This window comes from Drosophila arizonae, chromosome 4, assembly GCF_054131065.1.
Source record: "Drosophila arizonae isolate 15081-1271.41 chromosome 4, UAZ_ARI_1.0, whole genome shotgun sequence".
Taxonomy (NCBI): domain Eukaryota; kingdom Metazoa; phylum Arthropoda; class Insecta; order Diptera; family Drosophilidae; genus Drosophila; species Drosophila arizonae.
In genome coordinates, this window is record NC_142924.1 from 22,493,680 (window position 1) to 22,503,981 (window position 10,302).

At 37.3% G+C, this 10,302-nt stretch overlaps 3 protein-coding genes across 4 annotated transcripts; 1 reads left to right on the forward strand and 2 right to left on the reverse strand.

Moving 5' to 3' along the window:
• The first annotated feature begins 766 nt into the window (after positions 1-766).
• On the forward strand, positions 767-4,176 carry LOC108613806 (uncharacterized). 2 transcript variants are annotated; one of them, XM_089466964.1, is made up of 4 exons: positions 767-925; positions 1,014-1,205; positions 1,264-1,519; positions 1,582-4,176. In XM_089466964.1, the coding sequence occupies exons 2-4, from the start codon at positions 1,161-1,163 to the stop codon at positions 3,465-3,467; spliced, it is 2,187 nt and encodes a 728-aa protein (XP_089323090.1). In that variant the 5' UTR covers positions 767-925; positions 1,014-1,160; the 3' UTR covers positions 3,468-4,176. The 2 variants fall into 2 exon arrangements, with proteins under 2 accessions (XP_089323090.1, XP_017863025.1); XM_018007536.2 differs by having other exon boundaries at positions 782-925; positions 1,120-1,205.
• Positions 4,177-4,259: 83 nt separating this feature from the next.
• On the reverse strand, positions 4,260-5,146 carry LOC108612413 (uncharacterized). Its single transcript, XM_018005294.2, has 3 exons — positions 4,672-5,146; positions 4,504-4,605; positions 4,260-4,420 (listed from the first exon to the last, which is right to left on the reverse strand). The coding sequence occupies exons 1-3, from the start codon at positions 5,144-5,146 to the stop codon at positions 4,260-4,262; spliced, it is 738 nt and encodes a 245-aa protein (XP_017860783.1).
• Positions 5,147-7,307: 2,161 nt separating this feature from the next.
• On the reverse strand, positions 7,308-9,734 carry mael (germ-plasm component protein maelstrom). The gene is made up of 6 exons (XM_018007543.2): positions 9,432-9,734; positions 8,923-9,053; positions 8,663-8,864; positions 8,445-8,594; positions 7,973-8,382; positions 7,308-7,912 (listed from the first exon to the last, which is right to left on the reverse strand). Exons 2-6 carry the CDS (start codon positions 9,040-9,042, stop codon positions 7,430-7,432), a joined length of 1,365 nt encoding a protein of 454 aa, XP_017863032.1. The 5' UTR covers positions 9,043-9,053; positions 9,432-9,734; the 3' UTR covers positions 7,308-7,429.
• Positions 9,735-10,302: the final 568 nt, after the last annotated feature.

A 10,302-nucleotide genomic window follows, 5' to 3' on the forward strand; every position in this document is an offset into this window, starting at 1 on the left:
GATTTTAAGATTTCGGTATACTCTTTACTCAAAAGGAAAGAGCTGGGACCGTCGTGAAGAAATTTAAATTTTTGTGCGCTGCTGAGCTTCATGATTTGAGAGCCCACAGAGAGAGAGAGAGAGAGAGTTAGAGAGAGAGAGGGAGAGTAAGACAAAAAACGCAAAGCGCATGCATGACCATTTCGTTTGCGTGCTTAGAGCGCACTGATTTCGTCGTGCTATCTTTCATTACCCGAGCCAGCCAATACCAAGCCGAGCGAATACGAAGTTGGCCGGGACCTGCCACACAGATTTTGCGGCGTGGAAAAACGTTGCTCTACATGTCTAGTCTATGTGTTCTTTGGTCAGTGGATTGGGTTATCTGTTACAAAAAATTTAAAAGCAAAGTATTTTTTATTAAATCATATAATTTATTATTATTATTTTATGAAAGTGATTTGTGACGATGATGTCGAAAGCTCTAAAGATCTACTAAGATTCATAAGAGTTGTAACAATATCTTTAATTTTAAAGGCAGAACTTAAGCGCGAAATTTCGAATAGTTAATAGAATAAATAAAGCACAATCCATTTGTACGCATACTGTACGTATTCTATTCTCCACCCCTCAATATTTATGTAAATTATATCAATACGCATACTAATATTAATTTCCGTAATTAATATATAGCTCAAAATTGCTCTATTCTAAAATAATGTTAAAAATTGTAGTTATGTAAAGTGTGCGGTAGAAACAAAGCACTAACACTAACCAGAGAACAGTGGCCAAACTATGTAAGTGCCTATCGAAATGGTCGATAGATTTTTGAAAGTCAGCTGTTCTGTTTCGATAAGTAATATTGTTTACATGTGTTCAATTAAGCTTTTTGCGGGTTTAATATATTTTTATTTTTGTTTTGTTTTTTAAATTGTTTACAACTAAAAAGGTAAAATATATTATTTTTGAATGAATGAATGAATTTAATAAAAATGCTACTTTCAATGCTTCGTGTGTAATACACGATGGACAAAAAGGAGCATTCTCGTATTTATGGTTATTTGAAGCGTGTGACCACTCATATCCATTGACTGTTTACACTTATGAGCTAAAAATTGAGCTATTAAATTTATGGACTATTAGGTGAAGTGGAAACCTTCTCCGCTCAATTAATTTGAGGAACGATGACACGAAAACCGCGGAAAATTTTGCATAATTCTGCGAGGCAGGTTAGTAAAAAGTGAATATATAAAAATTGGATATTAATTATATTTGTTGATTATCTAGAAACCGAATGCAAAAAAAGTAACCGAATATCAGCCAGTCATGAGCACATCGGGGCAATTGAAAGAGGATGCGCGCCGGAGTCAAGTTAAAGCTCTAGTGGACGCAAGTGTCCAGCGGGGAGAGTTGGCCAGCCATAGCTATTATTTCATTATGGTTAACTGCCTTTCTGGTAACCACATGCCCTTGGACCTGGCAGCTGCACAGTTTTCTTTAATTAATGGCCTGCAAAACATCCACTATACTCCGGTCGACCAGGGTAAACAGAAGATTGCTTTGATTATGTGTCCTTGTGACTAATCAGTCGTGCTTTGATTTCAGCGCTGGACAATGATTACTTAAAAGGCATTCATGCAGAGTTGCTTGAGTTTCTTCGATTAAAATGTGATCCGGAGGATGAACTGCCACCTGTATTCACATTGCAAAGAAAAGCAGGAATTGCCAGCAAAGCCCTTAAGCTGCTCAATGGTGGAGAGGCTAGCCAGATTAATGTCTTGCCTATACAATTTCTTTGCCATGCATTGAAGCAAGCTACATGCAAGGCTGCCAAGTTGCCGCCTCCAGATTCTATTCATAATACCCATTTGCAGTTTAATCAATGGGATCATGGTTGGGATCGCCACAATCAAATAAATCTGTCAAAACAATTCTGTATATCCTACATCAAGCGTTGGTGCTTCACATTTGCGAATTACATGTGCTCCGACTTAGGCATCAAGATGATACCTAATCGCCACATGCCCAGCGACCGCAATGATTCGGATGTTGAAGGATCTCCTGATCGTGCTAGCCCATTGGATGCGACAAAAATAAATCAAGAGGCAACCGTAAGCTATGAAGAACATATAAATCAAAATGCCTTGGATACTCTGAATAGCCTCGACTTGGACAGCATTTTCGAAAATGACGATAATTGGGAATCAACAGAAGAACAGAATAGCTCCAGCATTCAAGTGAATGATCACAGTGAAAAGGAAGATATAATATTAGTTGAGGATGAAAATTTGGAAATAGTTCCGCCACCGCCACCGATTTTGGATCAAGCACTTATAGATGATTGTGCAATATTTAAACGTAGACCCAAAAAGCTTCAGATTGACTCTGATAACAACGAAATCAAACATCAAGCCGAGGGTAATAAAAGCGAAAAAACTGTATGTCGAACTCAGAAAAATACGAAACGGGATTATCAATGTTTGAATACAAACAGAATTAGCGGACTTCAAGAGCCTGTTGCATCTGAAATAGTCAGAGATGGATTGAATCGCAATAAATGTCGGTCACCTATAAGACAAATTCATCAAAGACCAATCAACTGTCTTGGACGTTGGCGCTCTAGATCACGCTCCCGTTCGCGATCCGTTAGTCGCAATAGCCAGGACCATGGAAGATATTCATCATCTAGAAAAAGTAGACGTAGCAGATCTCGATCTGAAGAGGGAAATATTTCACCAAGTCGCAGATTACTCATAGATCGAAATGTTGGACGTGACCGAAAAATCTCACCTATCAGATGGCAAAAATATCATGGCAGTCCTTCACATAGTCCACGAAGACTAAATTGTAATATGAGCGGAGGTTACCGTAAAAGCGACAGAAAGAGCCGAGAGCAAAGGGAGTACTCGATTAGTCCCCCGTTAGGAGCAACAAACAAGTACTGTACAACCGAAAGACATAATTCTAGATGTGAAGATGTCAGCAATGATCAAAACGCTCTACAACTTGCTCCTCAATGCAGCCGACCAGCATTTCCGGTTTCCCAATATTATCCACAGCATACAATAAATATACAAAACTTTCATATAAATTCAGTTCTGAGTACTGAAAGGCCTGTAAGCCCGCAAGCTTCTAAAATACGAATACCTGTTTTAACGGCGGTTCCGTCTCAAATACCATCTCACATCACTTATAACAATTTTGGATCACATTTAAGCTACAATCATGAAGCGTACTACGAGGTACAGCAGTCTATGGAGTACCAGCATTCACTGCTGTCTTATTGTGAATTACGTTCTGTAATGAAAACAGCTGAGATGAAAGATCTACCAGAGAACGACTTACGACATCGCCTGAAAATGCGCAATGAGTCCTGGAGTCAGACGGATTATTATTCAGGTCAACAGAATCTTGCTCAAGCATACCAGATGTCAGCTTATCCAATGTCATGGAATAACGGATATGGGAGCAATTTACCCAATAATTTCTAATAAGTTTTTCAATCCAATCTATAGATATAGATTTATAGATCATATACAATTATTACTAGAGGTCCTTCGATTGTATATATTTTATTTCTTATATGTAATGAAAGAATCTTTAAATCAGATATCAAATCTTGAAACAACTGTTTTAATGGATTTAGCCGACATTTCGTAAACAACATCAAAGCTTAACTGAAGATGAATGTATTTTAAGTAAAGGCTCCTTTTACCAAGCCCGTATATAGTCATTTGTAATATAATCTTATTATTTTTCTTTCTTTCATAGATGTTATGAATGCCTTTTTAGGAAAGATTATGATCTTACAAAGAGATAAAAGAGCTAATGAGCCTGCTCAGATTATGACCAAGAATGCTAATCGATAAGTTTTCCAAGAACCACTACCCACACCATAGTATATAGTATATATTTGTAAGAGACCAATTTCGAGCCTCACAAATTCAGTTAAATATTTACTAGACTTAGGGGTTGACTTGTACAACTAGCCGGACTCCAAAGAATCCAGGTTTACACAAAACTAAACAGCATGCCTTCATGGAGTCAGAGACCTGAGGCAAATATGTTCAAATTACTAAATAATGTCACTTTATTTTCTTTTATATTTCAGTCAAAACATTTATTAAATATACATATATTTTTTGTGTTTTACAGTATTCTAAGATGTTTTATAAAATAAATAAATGACTCCAAACAAAATTGCATTTTTAATGTCTAAAATTAATGATAAATATATAAAATAAAAAATTATTTCATAGCAAATACTTAAGGTCAGAGATTAGTTATGACTGTAGACTCTCCAAAAGCGGGGTTAAGGCGGCCAATTCCTGGATCAATTCGGGGTCCCTAACGACATTATTTTCAATATTCTTTAGCAGTTGCTCTAATTCATCGATGGTTACATCATTTACGTCAGATTCCACAGAATCAACGATGTTATCAACTGGCATAAGGCAATATAATAATATAATATGAGCATATAAAATATAGAATGGTTTAACAGTATGTATCTGATTTACGGGGTACCTGTCTCTTCAATTTCCACCTCGATGATGTCGGGGGACGGCGCGGCATCGACAGTTACCTCGTCGTTGATTTCGGACTCCACCCAATCTACGTTGTTGTCAACTGGCATAAAGAAACATATAATAATATATTTTATTTTGTCTAAGATTATGTATGTTTACGGGGTACCTTTCTCTACACTTTCCACGTCGATGAAGTCGGGAGACGACACGGAAGTAGTGTTTCTCATGGCGCAACGCAAGGCATGTCTATTGCGTCGGTTCAGAAAATTGAAGACCCTGGAGCAGCTGTGGCACGTGTAGATCTGCACTTCGCACCGGTGTCTCTGGAATTGGCATTCCGTTATAAATTTGCGATTGCAGGCACTGCAATCGTATTTCTTCTCCATGTGATGACTCTGATAATGGCGACGCAGAAGGTCTAGCCGTGCACCGCTGTACTCGCAGTCTTCGACGGGACAGTGAAAGCATTTGATTGGATTTGCCTGGATTGCGACCCCGTGCTTCTTCTGCAGGTGCACTTCGTAGGGATTTCGGTTCTTGAACACCTTGCCGCAATCGAATTCGCAACGGTATTCGCGTATTGGTAATAGCTCAGAGATATCTGGAATACAAACAAAGTGTTTTTTGTCGTTCTTCTGCATTTTGGACAATTTTCAGTTCCAAATGTCAAGCGAAGGTATCGCACACACCATTCATATGTGTGCACTTGCATATGTGTATGTCCCGATGTATGAATATATGTACATATGTATGTATGTATCACTTTGAAGTGTTGCCACAATAAATTCTAACGGACTCCATTTCTAATTGCAACAGCCAAACTGTTAACAAGTTTTAAACAATATTATTACATACATACATATATATGTGCATGCACGCACAGCTCATTCAGCTCATATATTAATGGCAAATATGCATATATTTGCTGCCCCAAGCATCAGCACTTAGCTATGCTTGAATTTGTTTGCCACTCTTATTCAAATTTGTCGTATTCTAAAACAGTGCTGTACAACGACGAAAAGCAAGCAGCTTTCAGTGGAACTAATGGAAGAGGGACACATACATGCATATATAAATACATACATGCATCTCCATGGACAGATGTATGCCTGTAGATATGTATGTATGTATATGGCTGATGGCAAATCGGGAGGAATATACAACTTCATATGTAAGAATATATATAAACAAATTAATATACTGTCTACTTGTGGAACTACATTCACAAACATACATATGTACATATGTAGAAGTAGATAGTTTGCATAGGCTCGTTTAAAAATGAGTATTCAAATATATATGTATGTATGTACATTCATACACATATGTACATACATATGTATGAATTTGAATTGACTGCTCAGTGCTGTAAAACACACAGAAACAGTTGTGTACGGTATGTTATTTAAATACATACATACATATGAATGTGCGTACATGTAAATATGTACATATAATTGGTATGGATGCAATGGAATTAATATGTACATACATACATAGTATGTACAGTCCAATCCAATCTACATATCTATACATATGTACATACATGCATATATATGTATGTGTGACTGGTGGAACTCATAAAGGAGGCTAACATTTCGAATAGTTATTGATTTAGTTTAATATACATACATACATACATACATGTGTATGTATGTTTTTGTTATTTTTATTTTATGCAAATGTACAGATGTATAAAAATTTTCATAAATCTATATATGTACATATGTATGTATGTACATATTTAATTTAAGTTTGTTAAAATAAGTACATATGTCCAGTATGTCCATTAATTAATTGCAAAACAAAAAACGTTGTACAAATTCTACTTTAATATCATATTTTATTAGGAAAGGCCTCTTTCTCACATATTTTTTTTTTACATTATTTTTGCTTCGTGTATTCTTAACGAAAATAAATAACAAAAACAATAACAATAGGTACAAAAACATACAAAATTATTCAAAACGAAAAATATCAGCAAAATGAATGTGCATACATACATACATACATACATATGTATGTACCTATGCATATGAATGTATGCGCATACATACATATGTGTGTACATAACATGCACGCATACATTTTTATATGTATGTAAATGTACATACATATATAAAGTGCTTTTCCAAAATTGAGTGATCATTGCTGGAAAACAAAGACATCATACATATGTATGTATGTATGTATGTACATATATACATATGCTCGTATGTATGTATAAAGTAAATTTCAAAATGCAGTAATCGTACATTTCTTTTCACGCAACCATCTAAATCCTACGCACACGCATACTCAGTTACATAGTATGTATGTATGTAGGAGTGTGTCCTTGAAAATCCATACATAACTACATTTGTAGATGTAATGGACACATGCATGTCATACATACATATGTATGTATGCATTTGTACGCATACTTGCCTGTGCATTTCTTTATGCTCAGACCCTTCACGCGCACACGCACACACACTCCTGCACGCATGTTAAAATGTGTGCGCACTGCGCAGTTTGGTTTGTAGAGTCCACTAATATGTGTGCATATGCAAACATGCGCGTTATACTGTTCGCATACATACATACATACACACGTAACGGAAAACAAATTTGAAAATAGTTTGGTCTGGCAACAATAGGCCAAAACATGCACGTGTGTGTTGCACACACAGTCATTTACCTTCAACTTTCTGCTTTCTCGTTCACTCCCACAGAGCAACCATTAAACTTGCTCGCAGAAAAGTTTATATTTAACTAATTAATTTGTTAAATGAAATGAAATGAAATAAAATTAAGTTGATATTAATATTGAATATTGTTTTAACTTTTTTAATTAACAAACTTCAAATTCAAAGGATTACAAAAAAATACCTCAGTCCAGAGTTCCTTATTCGGTTTCAAGAACGCGTAAGTCTAATATATATTTAAGAAGGCGGCATTTTAAACGAGTCCTCGAAGTCTTTAACCCTATATTTGGAGGCTGGAACATTCCAAGCGCGTCTTGGATCACCTGGAGCTAAATCTTTGCCCATGGGATTGCGATTCGGTTTGGGTTTCCGGCCACCAAGGCTAGGAAAATCTTTAGCTGCATTCAAATCGGCAGAGAAGGCCGAGTGATCGAAGATCTCGTGTTTCACAATGGACTGACCCGAGGTAAATGTATCGTTGGAGACTTTCCCGGTTGACTTGTTAGTTGTCTTTGAGAAGTTGCTGGATATCCTGGACGAGTTGACGCTCTCATTACCCGGATTAGACACACGGAATTTCGGCTCCTGCTTGGGAGGCATGTGTTTGCCAGGCAAAGGTGTGATCGCTAGGTCCCCGCACATGAAGTCGCTAAAGACATAACACCAGCGGCTGATTATAGATTGGGTACAGTACTGGCAGCGATCGATATCCTCATGATACTAAAAACAAATGCAATAGTGAAACAATTGCCTTTGGGAGGATTCATATTTCTATCCCACCTGACACGAAATTCCCAAGTGGTAGCAGAAGTAGTCGTTTATAAAGAGACTGTCAGTGGCGGTCCTATTTACAGTAACGTTCCGAATATCCACACTGTCCAAGACCTCCAGCTTGAGCACGTACAGCAGGTATTGTATGTCGTAAATGTGGATCGTAGCCAGCGGCTCCTCGCTGTCGCTCTCCAGGTAGCGGAAGCAGCCCTTCACTATTGGCATAAATTCGGGGGTCGCGAAGACCACGAGAGGATCATTGGGCTTGGCATCCGGATTGCAGGCGCGCAAGTACTCCACGATGTTCGCATAGAGTCTGCCTATGTCCGATTCACCCATAGCATTCGGCGGCAATGGCAACTGATGCGTATGCTTTGTGTGGTGCATTGTCTCGCTGCCCTGGCCAAAAATCAGCTGACCTAAGAGATTGAGAGACGAGAGAGCATCAGAATTGTTCGCATAGAGATCTGCTGCAACTCACCCGGATCGATGTGCGAACTGTACATCGAGCAAATGCCAGACTTCAACGAGAACTGACAAGCCGAAAACTCGGCCGGAATATAAATATCATTTGTCATTGACTTCGTAAAGTAATTAAATGCAGCAAAAATAAATTTCGTGTTCTCCAGATCTGCAGAGGAGCAAGCAAACAGAATGAGCATCAGACAACGAAGGAAATCTATGAGCCTATGGCCTCACCATGACGCTTCTTGCCAGCCAGCACTATGCGCTCCGTAGTGCGCTTCATGTTCAACTCACGCTCAGCCGCCTCCATTTCCTCGCGTTCCAGCGCAGATAGCGACTGGCCATGGCAGTTGAGGCGCTCCACCTGGCAGCGCGCTGACACTTCAGCGTTTTTGGCCATCTTGTTGTACGGTCCGCGTTGTTGCGTATTCATATTCTATTCAGCATTTATATTATGACTCCTGATATATGTACATAATTATTCTGGTACTCACTTTCCATGTTTCGCCACATTTGCTTATCGCTTGGGGAAGGCTCACTGCGCGACCCTCCGCGGTCTTTTCCCTCCATTCATTGACGAACATCATAAATCCATTGAATTTCTTCGGTGCCATTTTATTCGGAGCTATTCGAATTGCCAAAAGAAAATAAACAAGAAAAATAATATTTTACTGGCGATTTTCGTGGTTCTCTGTATACAAATGCCTGTGTGTATGTATATATGTTTGTGTGTATGTGTATATGTATGTATGTACGTAACATGCATGCATGGCATCTCTTTACAGTTATTCCTATTCTTAATGTGTGTGTGTGTGCACAGGAATATGTGCATATATTTATACATACATATTCATACGCACATACATACATACATTTTCATATATGTATGTACATATTTTTTCTTGATTATTTCTTGCGAACATATTCAAAATGTTCATAAATAATTTTTTTTTTTTTTTTTCATAATTAGTTGCGTTGTGTACTGGCAAACTTTCACAAATACCTTTTTTATAAACTAGATTTACACTAAACTTTAATTTTAATTATTTCTTATTTATTTTCACTTGAATCAACGAGCAAATATATACGCTTTTACAGAACGCGCAGTGTCTTAGAGTTAGCTCCGACAATAATAATACTATGCTTGGACTGAGCTAACGGATCGAGAATACGAGCACAATCGATAGATTTTGAATTATATATATATATATATATATTTTTTTTTTTATTAGAAATGCTGTGCGCTTGTGCTCCTTACTAAGAGCCGAACTACAATGAAAACAGATTGCTGACAGAGCACAAAGCCAACTGTTGTTCGGTATGTTCACAAAAACGTAGTTAGTGTTGCCAGCTCTTTAGAGTTTCGACAAGCCTCGAAAAAGCTAGATCATCCTACAGGTTCGCAAATCCTGTTCAACTCCCAAAATAAAAAGGCTAGAACGCGCTATTGACAAATTGGAAACTAAAGGAAAAATAAATTTTTTCAAATAAATAATTTAATTCAATTAAAGAAGGAGCTATGTATATAAAATGCGGGAGTATTTCGGCTAAAAGTAATATAATTCAATGTTGTCATAATTCCCGCCAGCTGTTATTTCGCAACTTTTCCCTCGTTCTGTTTGTTAAACGCCAGAACTGACGGGAAAATAGCCAAGCTGACAACAATCAATGTTGACTTGAGCTAAGTTTGGTTGAGATTTCGAATCAAATGTTTCATACTTTCAATGGAAATCAGAATCTTATGTCAACTGTTTTATAAATGCATGTATATGTATATATTATTTAATGTATATTCTAATATCCTAAGATAAATTTATAGCTTTGTTTGCAGCCTGCAGTCTTTTGTAATGGTGTATGTGATTCAATTGTGGATG